General features: G+C 51.2%; 10 protein-coding genes across 10 annotated transcripts; 6 read left to right on the top strand and 4 right to left on the bottom strand.

The window, feature by feature from the left end:
* Positions 1-341: 341 nt before the first annotated feature.
* On the bottom strand, positions 342-770 carry GLRG_06826 (uncharacterized protein; the record flags this gene model as incomplete). The annotated part of the gene is made up of 1 exon (XM_008097366.1): positions 342-770. One exon carries the CDS (start codon positions 768-770, stop codon positions 342-344), a length of 429 nt encoding a protein of 142 aa, XP_008095557.1.
* Positions 771-1,911: 1,141 nt separating this feature from the next.
* Positions 1,912-2,406, top strand: GLRG_06827 (uncharacterized protein; the record flags this gene model as incomplete). Its single annotated transcript, XM_008097367.1, has 1 exon — positions 1,912-2,406. One exon carries the CDS (start codon positions 1,912-1,914, stop codon positions 2,404-2,406), a length of 495 nt encoding a protein of 164 aa, XP_008095558.1.
* Positions 2,407-3,665: 1,259 nt separating this feature from the next.
* Positions 3,666-4,303, top strand: GLRG_06828 (extracellular serine-rich protein; the record flags this gene model as incomplete). The annotated part of the gene is made up of 2 exons (XM_008097368.1): positions 3,666-4,031; positions 4,100-4,303. The coding sequence occupies 2 exons, from the start codon at positions 3,666-3,668 to the stop codon at positions 4,301-4,303; spliced, it is 570 nt and encodes a 189-aa protein (XP_008095559.1).
* Positions 4,304-5,368: 1,065 nt separating this feature from the next.
* Positions 5,369-6,211, top strand: GLRG_06829 (glutathione S-transferase domain-containing protein; the record flags this gene model as incomplete). Its single annotated transcript, XM_008097369.1, has 1 exon — positions 5,369-6,211. One exon carries the CDS (start codon positions 5,369-5,371, stop codon positions 6,209-6,211), a length of 843 nt encoding a protein of 280 aa, XP_008095560.1.
* Positions 6,212-8,004: 1,793 nt separating this feature from the next.
* On the top strand, positions 8,005-9,895 carry GLRG_06830 (1-pyrroline-5-carboxylate dehydrogenase; the record flags this gene model as incomplete). The annotated part of the gene is made up of 4 exons (XM_008097370.1): positions 8,005-8,118; positions 8,174-8,646; positions 8,716-9,665; positions 9,723-9,895. The coding sequence occupies 4 exons, from the start codon at positions 8,005-8,007 to the stop codon at positions 9,893-9,895; spliced, it is 1,710 nt and encodes a 569-aa protein (XP_008095561.1).
* A 2,464-nt stretch (positions 9,896-12,359) lies between these two features.
* Positions 12,360-14,012, top strand: GLRG_06831 (transmembrane amino acid transporter; the record flags this gene model as incomplete). Its single annotated transcript, XM_008097371.1, has 5 exons — positions 12,360-12,500; positions 12,552-12,813; positions 12,873-13,064; positions 13,135-13,526; positions 13,590-14,012. 5 exons carry the CDS (start codon positions 12,360-12,362, stop codon positions 14,010-14,012), a joined length of 1,410 nt encoding a protein of 469 aa, XP_008095562.1.
* A 1,136-nt stretch (positions 14,013-15,148) lies between these two features.
* On the bottom strand, positions 15,149-16,946 carry GLRG_06832 (fungal specific transcription factor domain-containing protein; the record flags this gene model as incomplete). Its single annotated transcript, XM_008097372.1, has 3 exons — positions 15,149-16,216; positions 16,268-16,729; positions 16,788-16,946. 3 exons carry the CDS (start codon positions 16,944-16,946, stop codon positions 15,149-15,151), a joined length of 1,689 nt encoding a protein of 562 aa, XP_008095563.1.
* Positions 16,947-21,202: 4,256 nt separating this feature from the next.
* GLRG_06833 (uncharacterized protein) lies at positions 21,203-22,312 on the top strand (the record flags this gene model as incomplete). Its single annotated transcript, XM_008097373.1, has 1 exon — positions 21,203-22,312. The coding sequence occupies one exon, from the start codon at positions 21,203-21,205 to the stop codon at positions 22,310-22,312; it is 1,110 nt and encodes a 369-aa protein (XP_008095564.1).
* A 267-nt stretch (positions 22,313-22,579) lies between these two features.
* GLRG_06834 (modin) lies at positions 22,580-24,658 on the bottom strand (the record flags this gene model as incomplete). The annotated part of the gene is made up of 2 exons (XM_008097374.1): positions 22,580-23,490; positions 23,548-24,658. 2 exons carry the CDS (start codon positions 24,656-24,658, stop codon positions 22,580-22,582), a joined length of 2,022 nt encoding a protein of 673 aa, XP_008095565.1.
* A 995-nt stretch (positions 24,659-25,653) lies between these two features.
* GLRG_06835 (GMC oxidoreductase) lies at positions 25,654-26,416 on the bottom strand (the record flags this gene model as incomplete). Its single annotated transcript, XM_008097375.1, has 3 exons — positions 25,654-25,782; positions 25,956-25,987; positions 26,092-26,416. The coding sequence occupies 3 exons, from the start codon at positions 26,414-26,416 to the stop codon at positions 25,654-25,656; spliced, it is 486 nt and encodes a 161-aa protein (XP_008095566.1).
* Positions 26,417-26,523: the final 107 nt, after the last annotated feature.

The raw sequence follows: 26,523 nt of genomic DNA on the forward strand, positions 1-26,523 counted from the left end.
GGGGGCCTGACGGGCGGCCAGGCCGAATAGGGCGTATATGAGGCAGGGGGCGCCGAGGGCGTTTTCGAGGCACATGGCGGGTAGGGGGGTGCTCGTGGGGTCGTCATCGGCGCACACGAAGGTGCCCATGCTGGTCTCGAGGTGGTGCAGGCGGCGTATGTGCTCGAGTGTGAAGACCAGGGTCGTTGGCGGGGGCGTCGCCGGGAACGATATCGACGTCGGTTTTTGCGACAAAAGTCGTTTACCACGAGGGGTGATGGAGGGCGAAGTTCATGGTCTGGCAGCGGCTGGGATGCTTTGCTGCCGCCGCTGCCGCCGCTGCCGCCGCTGCCGCTGGCCGGCTAGTGGCCGTCGACGCCGACGGTGGACGGGGCAGAGGCGGAGGCGGAGGCGAGCAGGAACTCGAGAAAGGAATAGTGGTGGTCAACGGTCGCGTTGTCAACGCAGGTTGGGCGCGTCTCGTCGCCCGTGACGTGACGGCACTTGCACCCCTTGCGCCTGTTGCCAGATTTCCTGTGGGTGCGGCGGGGTTTGACGTAGCCATCCGTCGATCCGCTGTACTGAGCCGACGTGCGGTAGTTGCATGTATGGGAAGCCATCCTCTTGAGAGAGGGGGGAATGATCTGGGCGCCTGTCGGGTGGAAGTGAGTGTCTTGGCCAAGGAGAGAATCAAGGCTAAAGGCGAGCCATTGAGTGCGCCTGAGAGATCGTCGGCAGGAAAAGGGGGGAGGGAGGTGGTGACGTGGCTTGTCGACGACAAGGTCGTTCATTTTTAAGTAGGGACAGCCGAGTGAGTGAACGGTGAGTGAGTGAGCGAGTGAGCGAGTGAGCGAATGAGTGATGAGGTTGAGATGGAAGTGATTCTTACTGATTTTCCCTGCTTGAGTGGGCGAATGGGTAGCTCCCGTAGTAGAGGAGTCTACACGGTACGCTTATCGTCTTGTCGTTCCCATTTCAGCGTCGTGAAATGTAGCTTTCTGGATGAATATCCAATATTCGGACACAGGCCTGGCATAGGGTATATACTTTTTATGACTAGATAGACGACGAACTCTCTCCTCTCCCTTGGGGCAGTGATGCGCCTCCTTCGCGTGGCCACGCGGCCCAGACCACGATGTCCGATCCAAGTTCACCCCCACTGGGCCCTTTGGTCCCTTCACAATCCCATCACGCCGTGATTCTCCAGTAGATGGGACAACTCCCCCTAGGCCCCTGCTCTTACCTCTTACATCCTGGACGGATGTCGTGATGAGAGGGACGGGCGTGATGTACGGGCCGGGCCTTGTCCGTCTTCTCACGGGATGGTAGGGAGGAACCTGGTCAGAAATGAGCACACCACGCAACGCGATCGTGAGGTCACGGGAAGGGCACCAATCGCTGGCATATCTGAAACAAATCTCACCCAGAACGCTACATATTCCCAAGAAGGCATATCATCGTTACTGTGCAGATTAAACCAGGTAGGTCTTTTACCCGTGGTTTAATATGCAGTTGAGACGCCAAAGTCTGTTTCGCTAGACGGCTGCCATGTGATTCCCCGTTTATATGCACTAAACCGAGCTTGCACGTCACCGTGCCTTGGAGTAGATCATCCCGCCACAGTCGCCTGCAGGGGGGGGGGGTTGTGGCGAGAATAAAGAATGACCCGTGTGATGTCAACGCGCTGCCAACTTTTCCTGATACTGAATATCCCAAAACGTTCCAACCCTTTGCAGATAGCCGCTGAAAACCTTCTTCTCAACTTCCCTGCCGAGGAATCTGACCAAGAACGGGCGTCTGCACTGCATCTAGGGTATCCCTTTTCGAAAAATCCCCGAGCATCCCCCACCCCACTTGAATCCCACCTACTCTATTTCACAACCCCGTCAAAAAGGATACGGCCTCCATCGTCTCGCCTTTATTCCCCTCCTCATGTCTTCCCCATCCCCGGAAGAAAAACAGACGCAGAGGGACAAGGTCATCGCGCAGGCGACCGCCAAGCTTCAGGAGGCGCAGCAGGAGGCCGAGTCGGCGCAGCGGGCCCGCCAGCGTGCCGAGGGGGTCGAGGACCCTGAGGAGAAGAAGAAGATCCTCGCCGAGGCGGCCGAGCACGAGAAAAAGTCAAAGTCGCTGGAGAAGCAGTCACAGCGGCTGCAGAGCGGCGTCTGGCAGGGCGGCATTGGCGGGGCGGGCATCGGCGCGGGAGTCGGCACAGGGCTGGGCGCCGGCGTGGGAACCCTCGTCGGCGCCGTCGTCGGCGGCGTCACGGCGATTCCGACGACCGGGCTCGGCCTCCTGGTCGGCGCTGGGACCGGCGCGATCCATGGGCCGTGGTACAAGCTGGAACAAGAGAAGAAGGAACAGGCGGGGGAAGAGTCTGACGACGGGCACGAGGCGGACGGGGGGGACGGGAAGGACGCCAAGTGAAGGCCGCCAACTGTCCTGATTATATCATGTACTTGTAGGATTCCGAAGAAAATAACGGGACAGTGGTGGGTCTTTCGGGACGTAGGTATTGTCTGTGTTACGGCCGAAGGAGGACTTTTGCATCTTGATCTGGGCTGCGTTTTGCATAGCGAGGAAACATGGGATACATCGTACAACGTTGGTTCGCAGCGGAATAGGAAGAGATCATGACAGTCATAACCTGATTCGTTAACCTCGAATCTTACCAGCGATGGATGCAATTCCGAGGCCTGCTGCCCCTGTCATTAAGGAAGCCCCAAAGGCGAATGCACAATCAAACCGCCATGCGAAGGCTCGCGTGAGTATGCTGTAAATACGTCGCACAGCGCAAGCATCTGCAACGCAGACTGTCGCCGTCACTGGATAACAGAGCGCATTCCCGTGACGTGTGCGTGGTCAAGACAGCTGCCTGGAGCTATTGTGGCCGTGGCTCCCGAGACCGCAGTCCGCAAGGCTGATGCATGTAACTAATTTACCACGTGCCACGTTGTCTAGTGACCCGTTAGCTCATGATCGGTAATGATAGCGTCCGAAATTAGACATGCGCGGAAAATGTTCAACGCAACATTGGGGCGGAGTTTCCGATACCCGGCTTCGCCATGTGCGTCAGCGCCATCCATCGTGATTTTTTCTTTCTTTCTTCTTGTTTTGTCACACTGGACAAGCCCAGGTCAGCCGCTAGCCGCGCCGGCAGCACTGGTTTCCGCAGCTGCGCGGCAAGGGGCCAGTCAGCTTCTGGCACAGATTCCCAGAGTAAGAAATTAGCGCCAGTTAGGATTTGTTCCATGTTTATACCCCTCGACAAATATTGGCGTACCGGTAATCTGGAGAAAGCTCGGCTTCGTTCGGGTCTTGTTTCTTGGGCGGTCTCGTGCTCACGATGTCGTGGCTGTGTGAGAACCGTCAACCAGGAACGTGATACTGCGTCGTGGAAGAGGATCGTTCCGTAGGGCTGTACAACGACGCCATGATCTAGGCGACGATGACTGAGATGTCGAAATCATCTTGAGGAAATGTATATAATGCAACGAGATGTTCGTCCATCTGGTGTTCTTTTCTCTCATCACTACACAGTAAAGCAAGCAATCAAACAAATATCCCGACTTTTCCTATCTCGTCTTGCCTATTTTTCCTTATTTCCTAGAGTCTTTGTCTTTCACTCTATTCTTAAAAACAACCCATATAACTCTCCAAAGTAAAACCCCTAAATAATCGCCAGAATGTTCTCCATCAAGACCCTCACCGCCGTCCTCCTGGCCGCCGCCGCCACCGTCTCCGCTGCTCCCACCAGCACCTCCGGCAGCAAGACCCCGTCCCGCACGAACCACCTCACGGGCGTCACCCACTCCGTGGTTGCCGGCCTCGGTAGCCTCCGCTTCGACCCGGACAACGTCGTCGCCGAGATCGGCGATATCGTCGAGTGGCACTTCCTGCCTCGCAACCACTCGGTTGTCCAGTCCAACTTCGCCGACCCCTGCACCCCTCTCGCCGACGGCACCTCCTTCTTCTCTGGCTTCAACTTCTTCACCCCCGAGGGCCAGGCCCCTGACGTCTTCCAAGTCATCGTCGAGGACAAGAAGCCCATCGTGAGTCTACCCCGTTCCGGCCACACTCAACAGAAGGATCAAGGTTAACTGACAACTGCATTTTTCAGTGGTACTACTGCGCTCAGAACGTCGGCCAGCACTGCCGCTCCGGCATGGTTGGCGTGATCAACCAGAACTTCGACAGCCCCGACTTCACCCTCGCCAAGCACAAGGAGCTGGCCGCTAAGAAGGGGGACGCCATCGTCCCCCCTGTCCAGCAGGGTGGATACGTCATTCCCAACCCCAACCCCCTCGGAGGTTTCAAGCTTTAAGTGTTGAGGAATAGAAGGACTGGAAGTGACAGGAGGCTTAAGGCGGACATGGATTGCATATTGATGGCGGATGTTTGCATTTGGCGGCGTTATCTTGATACTGGGTTATCTGATTTCTGATTTGGAGTTATTTTACCATTCTCTTACATAGGTACCATTACGTTTTCTTCATATTGCCATAAAAATAGCATTGTCCTGACAATAACTTCGTGACTGCTTCTCCTGGTCCTCAACTGCAAAGCAACCTAGACCAAAGTGTTTCTACAGCCGTCGCCAATTCACCTCAATAACGCAGTCCCCTTCCTCCATCCAGCCCGCCTCCTGTATGTAACATGAACGGCATCGACATCCTTTCTCCGACATGCTTAACCCACTCTACTCCCCGCCCGCCCGTAACACTGCTGCTTCACGTGTGTTTCCGCATACTGTGAGTTTCAAAAAAAAGCCTGGTGGCATCTAAGAGCGCGTTATTTTCAGTCCAACCACTAAGCCATCTGGAAGAAGAGAGAAAGGGAGAAGGAGAAGCCGGAATATCGTTATCATCGACACCAGCACAGCATACAGTGACATGCAGAAAGTCTGAAGTCATGTGAATAGGGGCTAAATAAGTGGTTGACTTCAGGCTTTCTGCATGTCACTGTATCGACCTACCTGTAGTCAATTTTCAGCGCCAATATGACACAATCGTCACCTATAGATTCAGGTACCAAGCCGAGGCTCCATAAACCCAGGACTAAGTTATCAGTGATATGAAAGATAAAATTAAAGTACGATAAGCTGCAAATGAAAGAAAGTTGCCAGTCCGAACGATACATCCCGAGTTGTATAGTCCCGGAGCCATAGAGCGGCAAACGCGGGATTGAAGTGGGCCCCCGAACTTGGCCAACCTCCGTCAACGGGCCGCTTCTCCACCTTTTGGAAAGTCACAAGATCACAGTCACGTCATTGGAGGGGTCACGTCATTATTCATCCACTCCAGCGACTTGAACACTGCGGGCTTTCACCATTTACGAAACTTTGCTTCGCGACATCTGCTCCAAGAAATAAACCACGGAGCCAACCGACATGACGAACGTCGACACTTCAATTGGGGCTCGGGCCACCGGTGCCGCAGCTCGGTTCGCCGCCGAGCACTCAGAAGAGCACCCGCTGAAGCTCTACGGAGGCTGGTTCTGCCCCTTTGTGCAGCGATCATGGATCGTGCTATACGAGAAGCAGATCCCGCACCAGTATATCGAGATCAACCCTTACAAGAAGGACCCCGAGTTCCTCAAGTTGAACCCTCGTGGCCTGGTCCCGACCCTGGCCGTCCCCGTGGACGTCAAGGGCAACGAACAACGGCCGCTGTACGACAGCACGGTGGTCTGCGAGTACCTCAACGAGGCGTACGCCGGCAACAACTACGGACCGCACCTCCTTCCGGAGACACCGTATGACCGCGCAAGGTGCAGGCTGTGGATAGACCACATCAACTCCCGCATCGTGCCGGGCTTCTACAAGTTCATTCAGCACACTCCAGAAAAGGAGTACAGCATCGAACAGGTCCGAGAAGAGTTCTTGAGTAACATCAAGACCTTCATCAAGGAGATGGACCCAGAGGGACCCTGGTTTCTAGGCCAAACTTTCAGTCTTGTCGACGTCATGCTTGCCCCCTGGGCGATGCGGCTGTTTCTCTTAGACCACTACAAGCCGGGGGGCCTTGGGATTCCAACCAAAGGGGAAGATGAGACCGAAAACAGGATTTGGAAGAGATGGAGCCAGTGGTATAATGCTATCGAAGAAAGACAAAGTGTAAAAGACACACTTAGCGACAAAGACGCCTACATCGAGGTATACAAGCGGTACGCCGAAGACAAGACGAACTCGGGGGTAGGGCAAGCGACTAGAGGCGGGAAGAATCTGCCTTAAGTAGTGCATTGAAAGAGGAGCTGTTCAGAGTGTGATTCCTCTGGCTTTGGGTAAAACAGAATGGATCTGTACCTCTTACCCGGGAAGAAGCCAAATCTATTCTGGCGTCACTTAATCTTATTAGAACTGTGCAAGTTGTCCTACACAGACAGATACAAAGAGCATTTACATTCGTCCAAGTACACCATTCTAAGGGCCAGACTGACTAATTTAACCGTCGTGAATTCTTCGCCTTATGATTCCGTCTGACTATCATCGGCCCCTTCCCCGACTCAGTCCTGCGGATGCGGGACCAGCCACGTTAAAACATCTACCAAGCATGCCTGAAGAGCAACACGGACATACAGGGCAGACAGCTCGAGTCGCCGAACCAATAATTCTCAACTCATGGCCTCAAATTAGTCAGAGGCGCATGCATGAGCTCCAACAAAAGGTCGTTGATTCACGATACCAATCAAAACACCGAAGGTGTGGAAGTGTTGGACATGGGGGACCATGGGCGAGCCCAGATGTATGTTCATCCAGTCTCGGTAACATGTAGAGCAGAGATGATATGGTCACTTTACGTAATCATAGATGTTATCTACCCTGTGGTTCCCATGATCATTTTCGTGCTCGGAGGGTTGTGGAGCCGATGCAGTGTCGGATGCCCTTCCGATATCAACCCCACTTCTATCACCGGTGAGTCGCGGGGATGCCCCGCATGGGTAAAAGGTATGAAGTGTAGCTTAGTGACGTGAGTCAATAGCTTCAATTCTAGCTATTATCAGACCAGATGTTTGCTGTCTCTATACGTCTATACTACCACAACATTCCTACTATATAGTCCTTCCCTTAGTTGGGTCCTGCCTACATCAGTAACTTCCCTTCTAGTGCTCTTTTCTTAGCCAGAAATCTCATGAAAAAGAGACGGGATAAACAAAAAGCTCGTATGGAAAGACATACATGTTTGAAGTTATGTTTGGAAGGGTTCAGTAAGCTTGCCCCTATAACCAGTTGCTGTGATCAGAAACCAGAGTCCCTGCTGGAGCCACTATTATCAGATGATGCCAACAGTTTAACTAACACTCAGCGCAGCACTTCTATCAAAGTTTGTAAAGAGCGGAGAGTCGGAGAATTCAGCCAAAGAATTATAGCAAAGTCTTCGTGTCGTTGTAATCATTAATATAGTATTGCATTCAAACACTTGCTTCTCCATTCTTGTCATGCAATAAGATCCTGCACCACTTATGGCAGTTTGTTCTCTGAAGTGTGCTGCATTTAGAAAAAAAGAAAAGGCGGCATACCAACATTCTGTTCGTTAGGATTGGAATCAACAGCAATCGTTTTACATCCCAATTAGAGCTTCTAATTTCGATGGAGCACGGAAAGACCATGCCGTTGTTGAGCCTAACCTCCGGGATAGGCGGGGAAGCTATCTTTACTCATGGCGGGTCCTGCAGCCAGAGTTCGGCAGGGTCTCTGGAGACCCCGCTCCGGGATACGCTCCGTCCGACCTCGGCATGATTAGAGAAGCAACATGAATAGAAGCAGTGACTGGCCTACAGGAAAAAAGAGATAACGGGAGCTATGCCGGTGCCGCATATTGATTTTCAGATAAGATGATGAGGCTTCGAGGTTCTCGGCGTCTTCTAAGCTACAAGCATAGAAAGTTCTGTAGGGGAATCTTTAGTGTCAACTCTTTCATTTTCGAGAAGGCGAGATTACAATCGCAGCCTCAATGTTTTACTAGTCCTTTAACGAACGCATCAGCTGCAATGCTAGTCGCCAAATTTACGAGGTCCGCGAGACTTATGAGACCTCTTGGAAATGAAATGCGCTGGGCCACAGCTTCTATCATCCTGTCACAACGTAGGACAAAGTCGACAGCACCATTCAGGCTACCCGACCCGAGAAACGAGCCCAGCGTACGTCCAGTATTTGAGTTTGGATAGGTATGCAAACGTTGACTCTTTATCAAAGCCAAGCTACAAGAAAAACTCCGTAGAGCGCAAAAAGTTGGAGGATGCCCTGAGCAAGCTGCGCGGTCAACTTCCTGTCTCAAGTACCCTGTTTTATAACGGGCGAGCTCAAGCGGCAGCAGAATCGCTCAACACCGTCCTCCCATCCGAGCACGCCACCACGTTTTCGAACTTTCCCCTGGCATCGAAAGAACAGGTCACATCAGCTATCGAGTCGGCATTAGAGGCAAAGAAGAGCTGGGAAAACACCCCTTTTGTCGACCGAGCAGCCGTATTCCTCAAGGCCGCGGAGCTTGTAGTGACAAAGCACAGATATGAGCTTATCGCTGCAACTATGTTGGGCCAGGGCAAAAACATGTGGCAGGGAGAAATCGACGCGGCCGCCGAGTTGGCCGACTTCTTCAGGCTTAACTGCAACTTCGCGGCCGAAATTCTCGAAAAGCAGCCTACCCGTGGCTCCGACGGCATGTGGAGGTAAAGTGACTTGGCCATTCTCGAAATCCTGATCTGACTATATTGTCGTTCGACTAACATGATGTCCAGTCGCGTGGAGTGGCGTCCGCTAGAAGGTTTCGTTTACGCTATATCACCTTTTAACTTCACCGCGATCGGCGGCAACCTCATCTCCGGCCCAGCGCTGATGGGAAATGTCGTTATCTGGAAACCTTCGCCGAACAACATCTACGCCAGTCAACTGCTCTATAAAATCCTTCTCGAAGCTGGTCTTCCCCCAAACGTCATTCAGTTTGTCCCTGGAGACGCTGAAGAAGTGACCCAGGTCGTCCTCAACCACCGCGATTTCGCTGGTCTGAACTTTGTCGGGTCATCTGACGTCTTCCGCTCTCTCTACTCTAAGATTGGCGAGGGGATTGGAAAAAAAACATATCGCGAGTTCCCCCGGGTTGTCGGCGAAACCAGCGGGAAGAACTTTCATCTCGTTCACCAGACTGCCGACATTGAGCATGCCGTCAACCACACCATTCGCGGGGCTTTCGAGTACCAAGGCCAGAAGTGCTCTGCTACCTCTCGTGTCTACCTCCCTGAATCTCGGGCTAAAGAATTCATTTCTAGTCTTACTTCTAAAGTCAATGAAATCACCATCGGAAGCCCCGATGGCAAATTGGATGCTTTCATGGGCCCCGTCATTCATGAGCGCTCCTTCAATAAGATTAAGAATATTATCGACGAGAGCAACAGAGACTCTTCATTGGAGTTGCTGGTTGGTGGCACATGCGATGGCTCCGATGGATATTATGTCAATCCCACAGTCTACCTGGCCGATTCCCCAGACCACCGTCTCTTCAACAAGGAGATCTTCGGCCCGGTTCTGGCCATCTCAATCTACCCCGACTCCGAATGGTCTTCGACTCTAAAAAAGGTCGACCAGAGCGGAGGCGGCTTTGCCCTAACCGGTGCTGTCTTCGCCAATGATCGAATTGCCATTCGGGAGGCGGAGGATGCTCTGCGCTACTCGGCAGGCAACTTCTACATCAGTAAGGCTCATCGTTCTCATCCCCAAACCTTTCAAGAGCTGACTGGTGTTCTCGTAGACTGCAAGACCACCGCTGCCTTGATTGGACAACAATCCTTCGGTGGCGCCCGCGCCAGTGGCACGAATGACAAGGCAGGAAGCGCCGATGCCATGCGTCGCTTTGTCAGTCCGAGACTCATCAAGGAAGAGTTTTTCCTTCAGACTGAGTTCTTGTACCCAAGCAACAAATGAACTGGGGGAATTCGGATATGGGATCTCGATCGTATTACATCGCCAGTGCGATGTTTAATCCAGACTGAGTGGCAGCGATCTTAGAGCGCGTATCAACTGTATACAAGTCCAGAAACAATGCAACCTGATACAGCTATGTGCGATTTCGATGTCTTCTTCATACTCTTTGTGATGTAAGTGCACAAGTCAGCAGCGCTAAATAATACTTAGAAATACGATACAGAGTGGCAAGTGGCTAATAGAGCGCACCAAAAAACTAGTATACACCAGTTTTAGCTTCTAATGTAAGACAGTATACAGTAGCTGAAATTTCCTCAACTTATAATCCATCTTTACAAAGCATAACACAGTGGCACATGTATCTTTGCTCGAACTGGCGTATCGGCTAGTTTCGTGCTAAACTGGCAACTTTGACTTGAATTCTACACTATTATAGCTGAAGCCTCACCTCGAATGCATTAAAAATAGACAACGTGATGAGGAAGTGGAGAAACGGGGATAACCGTGACTGTGAGACATTAAATTGTGCTAAAGTGCGGCGTCGAAAATCGGGAAAATCGGCCTATTATCATTTGTTGACTAGTGCTAACCCTGCTCATAGAAGTTGGAATACTATTTCCTAGCCGGCAGGCCGATAACTCACAACATGACCGATATGGTTCAACTTGCGAATATTCCTTATAGCGTTCTCCCACGAAAAGGCAAGACGTATGAGACTGCAGACGAATTGTATACTGCACAAGCAGATATACACATTGCACAGCTCATCTTCCAACACAACGACCTGGCCACTTCGGAGGATGATTGCCGAAACAAGTATGTGGCACGCCTGTAGGCGGTGTATGCTAACGGCGATTATGTCGATTACTATCGATCATCCGTATTTCATAGGTCTTCGAGGGAGAATCTCAACTCTGCGGTGATAGGTGTCTGTCCGATTGTGGATACTTTCCATTCTTTTTCACGGCGAGTGGATATTAACGGTGCAATTGCTTGCTATCATATTTTATGCCCACCTAGCCATTAATTCGCGCGGAGGAACCACCGTCCTAGGTTCTAAATTCAGTGCAAGAGTAGGTATTGGAATGGACAATTTGTCGCTAAAATCCATATTTCGCCGTATCCGATTATCTCAAACTTTGGCTCGCTTGGTTCATGGGGGGAATCCAAGGAGCCTCGGTATTTCAGTTGGCAAAGAGTTGACGCCATCGCCATCTCATATGGCCATGCCCTCTCTCCCCACGGGGAAGCGGAAGCCAATGAAACTTTTTGAGACTCAATCCCCATCATCGGCATGAGGCAGTCCTACGCAAGTGACTAAGAGAAACTCAATGTGAATCTTGTTGGTGGGCCATCCCCCCTGCACAGTCGGAAAGCCATCCCGACGGTACAGAATTGGGACGGAAGGATGGCCGGGTGGCCCGATGATTTAATTTCGAAACGGAGACTGCGCCTGGCAGGGATTTCTTCGGCGATACACCCATGCTCCAAGGGAGTTGTCCGCGAGTTGCGCCCACGGCATCTCCGCTTGCTTGGCTATCATAGCGGGGAAGTCTCCACGATGATGCACTTGTCAGGGCGGTGCAGCATGCGCAAGTTTGCTTTACAAGAGAAACGGGCCGTTGTCAATATCGCAGTTGCGATGTTGCTCTGCGGTGTTTTCTGAAAACACACAAATAGTCCTGCAAGGGGTCAGCTACTCTTATTCGATTGTTCCGCGATATCTCCAACCACTCAGGAGTTGAGAAGCCTTCGAAGCCAGGAACTACGGGTGCATACATGCACCGAGACAAACCTCTCTATTCCGAGGGATGTGTCGGAACGGTATCTGGCCAGCCAGTGTAGTTGATCATCAACCCATAGAGAGATGATTTACGAATACCAATGTGTTGAAAAAGACCGCGAGTCATTTCACCCCTGAACCCTTGAAAAGCATCCCTATGTGACGTAGAGCCCGTAGTCTGGGGAAAGTATGGGGCGGTTATCCTAAATAGCTACGTAATCTAAATCGAGCGATAGCAAGCCATCTTCGGTTCTTGCGGGAGCAGGCCTGTAAGGATAGAGAAGGAAATCTTGGCATCCAATGCCCACCGGTGCTCCATAGTTCCAAGGCCGGCGAGGCAGGTCTCGGGCAAGTATTTTACAAAGCCGCATCATTACCAGTCCCGGTTGGGCGTGTTGCTCTCGTGCCTCTAGACTTTCATTTCTAATAGGCAACAGTTCATGTCAAAGTCAATGCTTGCCCGCTTGGCTCCTCTTTTTTAGTTATACGAGCCTTCAACTCCGTCAACCATTAGTTTTGGTCTTTTGCTACCCTGCACGTTCGATCCATCCCAAAACCCTCATCAACTTCAACAGTGCTGCAGACTGAGAGTGGCTTGTGCCTCTTGTGAAACCCGACGACGGTCGATACCCACACATTTACGAAACAGCGACAAGTGGAAGGTGTCCAACTGCTACCAATATGGCTTACAAGAAGGAAGACATTGAAGGGTTGGGATCTGTCTCAACACACTCGCAAATTGGCCAGGTCCTAGAGGACCCGGACGCATCCTACGATGCTGTCTTTGGCAAAATCAAAGAAGGCGGACCCAACTACCGCAATGTAGGAAATCCCAATGCACCACTCCTGATCAGATACTAAGTCCCCAGTTAGGTTGGCTGGAAGGGAACTGTGGCTCTCATGATGAAGACTCAGATAGGACTGGGTGTCTTGTCCATTCCCGGTGTTTTTGATGTGTTGGGCATTGTCCCGGGCGTCATTGCTCTGATCTGCATTGCCGCCGTCACGACATGGTCCGACTACATCGTGGGGGTTTTCAAGCTCCGTCACCCCGAAGTCTACGGCATCGACGACGTTGGACGCTTACTTTTCGGCCGCGTTGGACGCGAGTTCTTCGGTGTCGTGTTCTGTCTCTGTAGGTGGATTTTCCTTCCAGGTTTAAAAAATCGCGGCTGACTCTGGGTCTTTCAACAGACTGGATCTTTGTTGCTGGTTCCGGCATGCTTGGCGCCTCGATCGCGCTCAATTCGATGACCATGCACGGTGCATGCACTGCTGGCTTTGTTGCTATTGCTGCTTTGATCGGCTTTGGCTTCGGAAGTATTCAGACACTGGGGAAGATCACTTGGTTCGCATGGATCGGCCTCATCTGTATCATGTCTTCAAGTAAGTGCCGCACCTTGCTGCTTGAAAGGGATACATTATGGGACATGGGCAACCAGCTAATGGAATGCAGTTTTTACCCTCACCGTTGCGGTAGGAGTCCAAGACCGACCAGCTGCCGCTCCGCAAGAGGGCCATTGGGTCTCTGACTACAAGCTCGTTGGCAGCCCAACCTTCGCGCAGGCTTCGTCGGCGCTGTCTACTTTGGTTTTCGCCTTTGCTGGCACGCCGGCATTCTTCTCCATTGTCTCTGAAATGCGGGACCCTCGCCACTACACTCGCGCTCTCATTATCTGCCAGAGTGGCGTGACCGCCACCTACATCGCCATCGGATGTATTGTTTACTACTTCTGCGGATCTTTCGTTGCTTCCCCTGCCCTGGGCTCGGCTGGCGCGACCATGAAGAGAGTATGCTATGGCCTCGCTTTCCCCGGCTTGATTGTGACGACAACTCTTGTTATCCATGTAAGTTGCGCCTATTCTGGAATCTGAAGTAGCACTGCAGAGCGTCGGTTAACGAGTGCATAGCTTCCCGCCAAATACATTTTCATCCGTATGCTGCGTGGATCCCGGCACCTGACTGAGAACACGATGAAGCACTGGGGTATCTGGCTTGCATGCACTTTCAGCATTGCTGTGATAGCGTACATCATTGCCAGCTCTATCCCAGTTTTTGACGGTCTCGTTTCTCTTGTGGGTGCCCTCTTTGGAACCCTTCTTTCCTTCCAGCCAATGGGCTGCATGTGGCTCTATGACCATTGGACGGAGGGAAAGCTTGAGAAGCGACCGAGATGGATTGCCATGGTCTGTTTCAGTGTTTTCGTCGTCGTCAGCGGTTCCTTCCTGATGATAGCAGGTGCCTATGGTTCAATCGTTGGGATTTTGGATAGCTTCAAGGTGTCTGGGGGTTCAGCGGCATTCTCTTGTGCGGACAACTCCAACTCTGTTTAGTTAACCCGGCATTACTCCACAAGAGCACAGGAGTTTCTTTGCTTATTGTTCAATATACCCAATCTGTTCTGTTCGAAAACCTTGCATCACGTTGCTGAGTTTTGGCCGAATATCTGACAGCGTATGAGATCAGCTGAAACAGTAAGGTTTTCTTGGACAAGGTCATCGTGCTGATCCTTCATCCATACGAGACTGGAGCAGCCGGAATCTATGGGCATGTGTCTTCAAAATAACGTTGGTGCCAATTGTGTACATACGACCCCGGACCTTTCACTGATGGGCCTGTGAGCCGTGCAATGACCCAAAATATCCATTTTGCCCAGGCATAACCCTTCATAGGGGGGGTGACGGCGTCATGATCATCGGCCTTTGCCTCAAACTGAATCGTTCCGATTTTCAGCTGATAGGTAGTAAAAGGCCTGTTCACAATGGGTGGACTTGATCTCAGGTTCGCAATGTCTAGGAGCACAGATTAAAAATGATAAACGAGCGGTTGAACATTGTTCAAGACAGGAGAGGCCTTTCTAGGGCATACTGAATAGGAGGTGAAAATGGGCAATTATTCCAAGGAATCATAATGAACAACAAGAATAGCAGCTAGAAATGTTTGACTGATAAAATCTTTCACTGGACAAATTATCCGCCAGTTCTGCGGTTATGGTAATCGCAGGCTCTAAATTAACAGCTACCACGCTTACATGCACAACCTATCTCATCGGTACCAATCCAAAGGTGCTCAAAAACTGAACGAAGAGGTTCGCTCCGCTTAAAAGACTCAAGCAAAATCAATATTGTCTCTGTCAGCAAGCTAACATACATGATTGCCGTCTTGAATGAGGCTATGAGGATGTACCCGCGTGTGACGTCCGCTATTGTTCGTCAAGTACCTAAGAATGGATGACAAATTTCTTCTGAATTTGTGCCTCAGGGAGTGAGTCCCTGTGACACGCTCGGAGAGCATCTTGAGCAACTGAGACATGGCTAATTGCATGCTATGTTGAAGACACTTCATCGAAATCCAGCAGTGGTCGCCGAACCATAGCCAAGATATTAATTGGTTGGAAGGCATATCTTCGAGGTTGGAAAAACCTTTTAGATGAGCAAAGGAGATACGCAAAGCCAAGGCTTCCATGTCATTAGGTGGAAATTGTCTTGTCCGACGTCGGTACAGGCCACTCCTCAAATGGAAGGCTGGACTGCTGCTGTCTGAACACCTCAAAAGTCCGTAGCTTCGCCACAACAAAAGGAGTACTACACGAGAATCCCAGTCTACGAAACGCCAGTTCCCGTCTGCTCCAGCCGGCGAGAAGATTTTCGGCCCGCTGGAGGTTATCCTTCTTGCTCATGTCATACATATCTTGGTGGCAATGATAGAGTCGGTCGATGACAGTCCATGCTCTCTCCACCAATGTCCCGACCGGCTGCCACTGGAGCAGCTCAATCATGGCAGAGAAGGCATCTGTCTCGAAATGAAGTTTGTGGTACCATGCGAACTTGTCATCTGCCGCGTCATACCAGTTGATGTGGTTTTCAAAAGAAATGACCCAGGCCCTGAAAAATGACCGATGGCCACCTTCCCCGTCGAATTCCTCGTTCCAAGGTTCTCGCGCGTGGAGTATCATGTCGCGTAACCTCTGTACCACGAGCGAGCGGACCTTGCTCGCCATCAGATGAATACCGCCAGCGCTGGCATCAGTGTATTTTCTTTCAGCAGTGGCCAGTTCCTTTTCGTATTTCTCGACGATTTCTTGGTATTTGCCGAGTGATTGTGTGGCCAATCGTTTGTAATTCTCAGTGTTCACGTTGCCTCCGCCGATTATAGCTGCCTCAAACTCGGGAACCAGGTTATTGTAGAAAAACAAGCGAGATTCGTAAGTCATCAGACAGAAGGCCATCTCAGTAGCCCCTTCGCGCGACTTCACGGGTTCCAGGGACCCTGGCACGAGATCGGCGTCGTTGACGTTAGAAGGCAGCTTGGTATTCCAGTTAGGCGGTAAGATAGCATCGCAGAAGCCCGCCAGAACGGCATACTTCGACTCCAGTAAAATGATCTGCCACCATATTCGCCGTCTGATTTCTGTCTCGAAAGGTGATAAGCCTAGAAGCTCTCCATCGCGGTGAAGGCCCATTCTTTGCGCTATTCTGACAAGTGCTCCGGTTAGAACCCATGCTGCATGCCGGTCGAGTTGTCCTTGAACAGAAACCTGCACCCTGTTAGCCCGAAGACTTTAGAAGCTCTCTTGGAAAAGCTATACCAAGTACAGGACAAGACACTGTAGAATCCTCATGTTATATTTTCTCAGAAAGTCAGTTTCAGCCAGTGCCTTCTTCATTGTCAGTGTTGAACGACGTAACACGCTGCTCTTTTCAGCGCCGAGCATCTGGATAGCCTCAGCCTCTGACAAAGCCATAATCGCAACGACATTGATGCAACATATAAGAGCTTTAAAGTCGGTGCTAAGGTTTATGCCGCCTGTTACGGCTTCGAAGACCAGCGGCTCTAGACTTGGAACGTGTACAACCTTGGTCATGGGATTCACCCGTTCCAAGAAAACCTGCCATAGTCTGAGCATCTCAACGGGACCCAATGTGAAGGTATCAAAATCCATGGACTCCACTTGAACCGTCTCAGCATGATCAGAGACGCTGGTAGATGTGGACTGATTAGTCGATTGCTCAGTGTCGTTGCCATCAGCATTCAATGTTACGGATTGCAGCTGAATTCTTGTCAGGCTTCTGCAGGATGCGAAGGAGGAATTACATGAGGGTACGTACATGGTCGATAATGTCTCCTCTAAATGGGTTTTCCATAAATGTCGCGCGGCCCTCGTTGTAAACAATTCTGCCGCGAGGTCTCGAGGTGAGCTGCTTACGAGTCTCCTCATAGCTCACCCAGGATGGCGTCGGGCTGGATACCGCCGTCGTTGGTCCCATTGTATCGGTGCCAATAGGATTGCCCTCTTTCCCACGAAATGCTACTTCACTCAGCAAACTCTCGCACTGTTGCAACCTCTGGAGCAAATCTTTTGCGAAGCGACGTCTCCCAGAGCCTGAGGGTGCTCGCTTTGATGGAATGCATGGCTGATCAGCCTACGGTCCCCCGGTGTTAGTGGATAGTTTGCCGCCGGCCGCATGTAACTTGACGACAAACCTTCACACAGTTGGCGCAGGGGGACCTGCGGTCACACCTAATTTTCCGTTGGTGACAAAACACGCAGGCCAGAACGGCCCGCGGCAGGTCAGCAGCCGGGGTACTCGGTTGCGATCCTGAACTCTCAGATGCCATTTGAACAAAGCGGGACCGACATGGTATGAGGAATTGGCCGTCCAAAAATGAAGGGCGTTCCGGCAAATACTGTCTTTATGTTTCCTTTACAACAGAGATAAGGGAAAGACATGGGCTGTATCCGTACTATGTCAGGCAAATCCCTATGCGGAGCTCGTGGAGACGCTAGGTCTCTTTGGACCGCCCGTGACCCGGCTAATCCTTGAAGCGGACCCAAAGAAACCCCGGGATCCCGGAGCCCACTGTGACCGAAGACCTTGCAATTCCCATCTCGGTTTTCGATGTACAGTCCTGCCAAGGCCGCACCTACGGACTTCGGCTGCCGAGACGCCGTTCCATGCCAAAGCCATAGGGTTTTGAACTTGAAACAACATCACGCCATCGTGTCAAGGGGATAATGGGTGCTGCAGTTGAATATTCAACAATCTTGGGAACTGATACTGATGGCGAATGACAGAGCTTGATACCATGAAAGTGTACTGGTACTATAACTACGCACCCTTTCGTTGTCTAATGCTACCTGAGTGTCAGTGACTAATACCTCTTCATTATAAGAGGAGAAGTATAGACCAGACGACAAATTTCGGTTTGCCAACGCCTCCGACAATTTTAGCATGAAGTCTATTAACCAGCACATTGTGAGAACTTTCACCCGAGAAATCCTTGGTCACGGCGCTTGCCTCTATGGCTTGCTAGCTACATTGAGGCTTGAAACTCGCTGCGTGGGGTTGCTACTATAGTAAACATCACTGATGATGCTGCGGAGCTACCAAGATTTTCGATTCGGAGTTTTTAATCTCGTTTATATAACGCCGCGCAATTTGAGCACACTCGACGATAAGCGATCCCGGCATCGGGTCGCCATTAGAATACTCTAGGCTCCTAGCATAGCATAGCTTCCAACCATGTCAAGTAGTGACAGGTGGGGGGCCATGTTGGCTATCTCGGGTCATGAATGATCACGTCGAAGAGCACGCACAAGGCGGTAATGAGCATTTCGGCAAGGAGCCTATAACTAAAGAGATAAGTGACGATCCCAGCCGGAAGGAGATATCTGTACCTCAACATACCATGAGACCGTGCGAGGCTGTATCGTAATCATCGTAGTCGGCTCCAGAATATACCGAAAAGCGGCCAAGATTGTCTTCATTCTAGCGGACTTCATCGTCGGCAGGTAAGCCAGTGTTGCTTGTGAAAGATCAAAGAAGAGTCTATAATATAGATCATGAGCAAGGAGCGTAACGGTTCGGGACAAAGTTCCCGAAACAGGTCGAGGGCTAAAGGATCCTGTCAGCTTTAAGCCATTGTCTGTCAATAACCCTTGCCAAGCTTCCAGATCGGCATGCAACTAGTCGGGTATATTCCAGTAGTATGACTTTGAGTCGCCAGGATTCTCCACTGGGAAGAGAGATATTTAAGAGCGGGTGAGCAACCTTGCAAACTGCTCAAAACGCAGAGACCAGTTGAACTCCCTGATTGTCGAATCTGAGACGGATGGAATGGGGCAGTCGATATCGCTGTCAACAGAGGCCCATCGCATAGTTAGCATGAGAGGCTCTATTTCGTTTAGTAGGCTTGCTCATGTTAATCTTACGGAGCTTCTTCTAAAATGGAAGTTGGTGATTCTTTCTGATAGCGTACATGCCTCAAGTTGATTTCTTGAATCCATAGGCTAATGGACCGACCAGTGAAGTTGTGGAAAGATATTATCGGCAATCGTTTGGCTGCTTTTGACATGATTGCAGGCTTTTTTACGAGCTCACAGGTCCCTCGTATAGAAGCCGACATAGCAGTCAACGCCTCCAGGATAATGATGGTATTGGCTAGTGTCAACGGGCCCGGAGAAAAGCCCTCAGTCTGACGGGAACCAAGCGCTAGGTCTCGCGATTGTTGGGCTCGAACTACCTGTCATTTTTTTCACTGATTGCGGTCCGTTATCGATTCAGACGGTTTTACCTTTCGTGTGGTCATTGTCATGAGGTTGGCACGGTGTATTCGGCTGTTGAGAACCATTGAACCCCCCACCCCCCGATGAGACTATTTACTTTGGATTTCAATGACGCGTTGATGGTGCTAACACGTTGATTTCTGGGATCTCTGGGAAGAATGCGAAGCTATTGCGGCCACCTAAGCCTGTTAGTTGACAGTAATCGTGATCCGTCTAAGACATGTAGAGTCACAGCTCACACACACCATTGCGCTTATGCGTGAGTCATTTGATACTGAAGTGGTACAATTCTACGGAAATCTGGTTTAGAATCAGCCAGCGAAACGTGGCATGTCGAGAGTGAGGAAATGAAAAGACAGCGCCGTACAAAACAGTGAGTGCAAGGCCCCTGTGGCCCGCCATCTGCTAGCCAAGTTAGCTGATGCATTTCTCAACTTCTCTGATGGCCATCCTGGGACAGCGAACTTTATGAGTCTTGCAAGCATCGTAGGGTTTATGTGCCCGAGATCCAACGTATGAGCCATATCCTAGTTCCGCAAGAGAATGAGTAAGGGCCACTACTTTCAATGAGACGAGACGAGGGACTTGGGTGGTTAGGAGGCGAAGATAGACGAGAACGTGAAGACCCTAACTGTGGCATGAACATAGGGCTCTGATGTGCTCGAGGCTTAGATAGTGTATCCTCTTAGAGCCTCGTGTACCTGGAGCTCGGCGCCGAGATGCCAAATTGGGGAACGAGTCCTAAGCCTTGTTTATTCGAGCAGTTGTAATCAACGAGGGATTGGGAATTTGTATTATATACCTATTATCTTGATAAAAGACCAAACGTCTTTATGTGTTCCCACCCTTTCGAGTCATTTTCAAGTTTGATCACTTCTCGATCAGAGCTGTCAGATTCTGACCCATAGGAGGTAAAGGTCTTGTTACCCCGGGATCTGCAACTCATTCAACAATCACATCTTGTGTTCAAACGCCAAAGTATACTCAAAATGCTGTCCAATGACCCAGTCCTTCGGATAATCAACGCTAAAGCTATATACTTCTTCACCACCAGACAAACCCACTAGCTAGCCTGGCTCTACCCGAAAGCAAGTTCGCGGGTAGCGGAGCGATAAGTACAAGATAATGCGTGATATCAAGGCTTAACAGGAAATCTCTCGAGCGGTTGCTGGCCATTCACTCTTACATAAAGAGTACTGTTTTTAAACATATGCTCAGTTAGTTCAATGCGGGATTTTCGCCAGCCGATAATGTGTGTTATATCAAGGCAGTGAAAGCAAAGATAGGTACTCAGCCGTGTGGTATCGAGTGACAAATCACGACATATGACACTCATCTTGCGATAATTTGATTTGTAAGTCATGGCACGATAAGAGCCGGGCCAGAACAATAAATCAGCCAATGTCGAGCACCCGGGTACAGTTTGCTGATGTGGCGACTTGGACCGAAGATGTGGATATGTGGAACACACCTTGAGGATTGCGTCCTGCGTTGGAGCGGGGTAATCTTATGCTGATTGATACTCTCACAAACTTGGAGACCCCTATTCTATCATGGTGGTGTGTTGCTGTGACTATGGAGGGTGGGCATGAACTGCGCAATCACAAGTGCTCAAGCTTTGTCGGAGTTGCCCCGGTTTGCGCGGCCAAAGCGTCTGCGCGCAACCCGAACGACCGTTTCCCCTGCAGATTGGCGATTCTTGAAAGGGCGTCGGAAAAGAAAACCGCAAAGACACTATTACTCAATTGGCAGAGTGATTGATACCACTCGGATAAGATGGGGTTATGGCGACATTTCACCGGGGAACCCCTTACCGAAACCGGCTCGGGGTGTAAGGCGTGATTATCTTGCAGTTGTCGTCATATCCTGCAACGCGTGTATATAGGCTGTGGCATCGTTCACCCACAAAGAGGTCCTTGAGCATATCATCAATACCCAGACCAAAAACCAGCAAAAATGCCGACCGAATTCATTAGTGTAACTTTCCCTAACGCCTCAACGGAGATCGCTCCGATCCCCGGTGCTGGCATCGACCCGGAATTCTTGGTCCGCTACGCTAAGACCCTGGACGACTATGGCTTTAACTACACACTCGTTCCGTATGGCTCCGACTCATTCGATCCCTTCACCATCGGCGCGACGATTCTTGCCGTGACCAAGAACGTCAGTGTTATTATTGCCCTGCGGCCAAACACCCTCTACCCTACAGTTGCTGCCAAGGCGCTGGCAACACTAGACCAGCTCAGCAAGGGTCGTGTTGTTGTGCACTTCATCGCCGGCGGCAGTGATGCCGAACAAGCCAAGGAGGGTGACTTCCTATCCAAGGACGAGCGTTACGGTCGCCTGGAAGATTACATTAAGATTCTCCGCCGTGCGTGGGAGTCGGATGCGCCCTTCGACTGGGACAGCCAGTACTACACATTTAAGGGCTTCACCAACAAGGTCCGCCCTACTAAGGGCACTATCCCCGTCTCCGTCGGCGGCTCCTCCGCGGAGGCATACCGCATCGGCGGCTCCCTCGCTGATATATTCGGACTCTGGGGTGAGCCTCTGAAGGAAACAAAGGAGCAGATCGACCGCATCTACGCCGAGTCCGAAAAGGCTGGCCGCAAGGACCGGCCCCGCATCTGGGTTACCTTCCGTCCCATCATCGCCGAGACGGACGAGCTCGCATGGGCCAAGGCGTACCGCACTCTTGACGCGCTCAAGGGCAATATCGCCGCCGGGCAGGGCAAGCCTGGCCAGACGGGCCCGGAACCCCAAAACGTGGGCTCTCAGCGTCTCCTTGATATCGCCAAGAAGGGCGAGGTCCAAGATCGTGCTCTGTGGTACCCCACTGTCACCGCAACCAACGCCCGGGGAGCTTCCACGGCTCTGGTCGGGTCTCCCAAAACCATCAACGACTCCATTCTCGACTACATTGACCTCGGCGCCGAGCTCATTTCCATTCGTGGGTATGACAACCTCAACGACGCTATCGACTATGGCCGCTACGTCTTGCCCGGAGTCCGTGAGGAGTTAAAGAAGCGTGAGAACGGAGCGAACGGCGCCAACGGTACCCACTGATTTATCGAAAGGACTGCGACCAACGACTTGGCGGATGAGTGCGTGGGATTTTTTTACAAAGGCGTGTCGATAGTCGTTTCAGTTAATAGCAGAGATACCATGATGCAAAGCGCGTTTTGACAATAAAACTATTTACCAAAACCCAGATTCGGCCCAGATGTGTCTGGATGAAGGATACACGTCCTACACTCAAAAAAGTCTTCGTGATTCATTAGTTCATCATCATGCTCATTCCCGCCCCATAGACCACTCGTCGCTGGCCTCCTCCTATGAGAGATACACAGGTAATCGACTGCCAAAAACCTCGCTCTTCTCAACATGGATGTCCTTGCCGTGAAAGTCGTGCAACAGTAGCCAGCACACCATTCTAAAAACGAGCATGCACCATATGTCGTTAACACGTTGCCCCTGGTCGTGGTTCTGCGGCTCCCCAGACGCAGTGGAAATGAATGACCTGGCTCGCTCTCGTCGGGATTTGCCAATGAGCAGCTGCCTGCAGACAACCTCGATAACACGCTTGCGGACCGAGAACAAATAAATGTCAGCAAGTACACCGTGCCTCTCACTAGACGAGGCCAAGTCGAGTTTCTGCAGCAGGGATATCTCCTTCTGTACCTCCTCCCTTTCCTCATTCGCCCTACCAGCAGAAGACACCCCGGGGAGGACTGGGTCTTGGAGGTGCTCGTTATTTTCGCGACCCTTTTCTGCAGCCTTGTACTCTCCCTCCGTGTCGTTTAGAATCCGAAGGACCTCTTGCAAGTGAACGCGCAAAACGTTTTGAACGAGGTTGATCCGAAGAGGGTTTGTGAGGAATTCATCGCACCGCGAGATCGCCGAATGCAGAACCATGACGAGATCGTTAGAGTAGATCTTTTCTTCCGTGTTGCTGGTGGGCCTCAGGATTGCCTCTGGACCATCTCGAGACTCCATCTCTAGGAATTTGTCCTCAATCTTGCCTGCCTCCTTGATCATTGCAGCGATGCGAGTGTTCTCCGTGTGGTTGAGACGGGGATCATAGGCCGATGCCTCACTCAAAGCCTGCACGTAATCGCCGAGAAAGGTGCGCAGTGAGAACGATTTTCGGTCCCAGTGCCAGATAGTCGGGTTTGGAAGCATACGAAACGCAGTACCGGGGATCTGGAGCACTACTCCAACCATGCCCAGCAGCTCGAATGCAACTATAAAAACGTTCATGTCAGAGGCCTTTCTACCAGAAAATTCGAATATTTACTTACTTGGAAATAAGTGTACGTGACGCGTGTCTGACTGTGGCTTCCGGAAATACTGAACGGCGTTCGTATTGCAGCCAATCACCACCAGCGTCTCAGCAATTGCAGACATACTTCCAAGCTGGAGCGTCCCAATGTCCTTGGGTTCATCAGCATACTTGTGGTTGCTGCTGTTCACCGGGCGAAAGATCGTGGGACAGTATCCAAAGAAAAGTTCCTTGACGAGATTGTGGGGGACGATGCGGTTCTCATGAAACCAAGTCGGCCCGATCTTCTCGAACGTGAAGACGATTCCAAGATCGTCAACATCATAGCCGGTGATACTGAAGCCGTTGCCCTGCGCACGGTAGCGGTCCTCGTTTCTGTTGAACTCTTTCCAGTGGACCCCGAGCATGCCCGCAATCTCGACCAGATGGGAAATGGTAGTGGTGGCATAGGGTTTCTTCATGTTGTCCGGCATGCTGTCCCAGGATTTCTTCTTTCGTTGCATCCCCACAGTGAGCGTGTGAGTGAAAACCACAGCCGGTGTGTGCGGGTGGCATGGGGTCTGATCCTCCCACTGGGGGTTACTGTGGCCGAAGTATTCGTTGTCCTGCCAGATTCGCGACTCTTTCTCCATACGCTGGATGGCCATCAGGAGACCCAGCCAATTGGCAAGCTCGTTGTCTGCTGTGTGGATGGCCTGGCGGCTGTTCCCAGCCCGTAGGCTCTTGTCGATCTTATCGTATTGCTGTTGGTTCCAGGTGAACGTCTTCTTGTAACTATCGGAGGTTCCAGTCATGTACGTGATCTCCTTATCTTTGTGCAATCCGAGGGGCCCACTGGCGTTCGTTGGAGGCGCGACAAAGATGATGGGGACTTCGAATTCTACTTCGAAGCGAAACTCGTACCATCGGAATCGGCGATGGGTGAATCGAGCCCAATCGCCCATGACCTTGGGGGTGCATGAAGAGTAGCCCGTAGCTGAAGCATAATACTGCTGAAGAGCTTGGAGCATGGATATGACGAAGGCAAGAACAGAGATGACTAGGGCGACAAGCGCCACAATCAACTCTGTTCTGTTATCATCATCGTCGCTGCCGCTGCCGCTGCCGTCGTTTGTGTTATTCGAAGACATTGTCCAAAGACGACACAGCTGGCGGACGCCTTTGTGAATCCCAGCACTCGGGGCTCTCGATGGGGGTCGCAATGGATGTGTCTGGTGCGTTTTCCTGCATCGCTGGGTAGAGGGTTGTAACGAGTCTTGAAATGCGGCTGCGAGCTGCGTTAAGAGAGCGAACTTATGTCCTTGACGCAGGGCGGGCTGCGTCGAAATGGTCACACACGTCTAGGCTGCCATAAAGCCGACACCGCTTATGAATCACGTGTGACCTCTGTGTCGTTGCAACGCACGATTCAGTTGGTTGCAAATGACAGGGTCTGACAAGGCTGGATCAGGTCTTAGGTCATATGCTCCCTAGTGTGTGATAGCGCTGCATGTTCACTCGTTATGGTTCCGTTCCACCGGTCTCGAGATGTCTATTTCCAAGCCGTCCCCTTGTCTGAAGGATTTAGGCTACCGCGTAGTGAGGCAAACTACAAAAGTGTGGAGTTTCTTTTCCGTATTGCACAATAAGCAGATGTCCAACATGTCCCGGTAGTTACAGCGCCGAGCCACATCCACAGCAACCCCATTACTACGTACATTGCTGTACAGTATAGGGGTTTCGGTGTCAGTGTCAGCGCTTATGTATAAGAGCGGCTGACTCGAACCATTGGGGACTTCTGGTTGGCTAAGCGCATTGGCGAGCAGCCAGAGTCCCTTGCCGTTCAGCTGTTTAGTTGCGTTAAAGGACCTTATTAGTTCGAGAAACCAATATATGTAGCGCCATGCTGACATTTAGCGCCATGCAGACATGGAGCATGTAGAGCCGGCTGTCTCGCTCCAGCCTTAACTGATACTCGAACCCCAAAATCCATGAGGTGGTCTACAGAACGAATCGTAGGCGTAAAGCTGCACTGTAATATTTGCAGATTCGTGACATACATAGGCTTCGGATAGACACTGCTCCAAAGCGTCCCTTTGCAGCAAGGCTGTCTATTGCCTTTGCATAGGTATTGGGTAGGAAAACTTTACATCCACTTCGAATTCCCGCCAACTTTAAGCAGTCCACAGACCATGCCCGCGGCCCGGTCTGCATGCCTACGCGCCGCCGTGCTGGCATCATTGCTGGACGCGGTTGGATAGCGATTCGAGGAAGGCTATGTACAGGGTTAGCTGTAGCGGCCTTCTCACTGGACGGCCGGGCGCTGGCGTTGGCGTTGTATGATGGCCCGATGTGGCTCTAGGTCGTTACTTGCATACTGATACTGTATATAGCCTTCGATAATGTTTTCCAGAACCCAGTGAGTAACACTAGTAGTCTCAGTCCTACCACTGTTTCCCCAGTATAATATCCGCTGGCAACTGTCGGATCAGAAGTCAGCAAACAGATATGTGTCGTTTCGATTGAGGGGGACCTATGTAGAGATTCACTCTCTCAGCAATGGCATAGACTGTAGCCTGCATACGTGTCGGTTGCGAAAGAGGCATGATGCTAGCATTGACCACGATCCTCAAAATATCGACTCCATGGACCTTGAGTTCCGAGTCAACAACGCCCTCAAGTGCCTTTACTAGCATGGCGCAAGTACCAGAATAGTGATATCCTGTCGACGTTACACCTTTGACGAATGTTAACATTTCCTCGTCTCTCCATGTTGCGGCACCAGGAAGGGTCTTTGTGACACCAAGAGCTTGTATGGGCATTGTGGCCAAAAGTCTCCTGTTGAATCGTAATGGTTTGAGTAGAACTTGACCGTCGTAAGGGTGGAAGAAGTACCACGGGTCGATCATAGGAGGTAATTGGAAATGAGTTAGAAGAGTTGATAGTGACTGTCCGTCTGCCCAACGGATGTGTTAAGATGTTCACCACCGAGCGACCGCCGTCAGCGTAAAGAAGC

The sequence above is a fragment of the Colletotrichum graminicola genome (genome assembly GCF_000149035.1).
Source record: "Colletotrichum graminicola M1.001 genomic scaffold supercont1.26, whole genome shotgun sequence".
In the NCBI taxonomy this organism is placed as follows: Eukaryota; Fungi; Ascomycota; class Sordariomycetes; order Glomerellales; family Glomerellaceae; genus Colletotrichum; species Colletotrichum graminicola.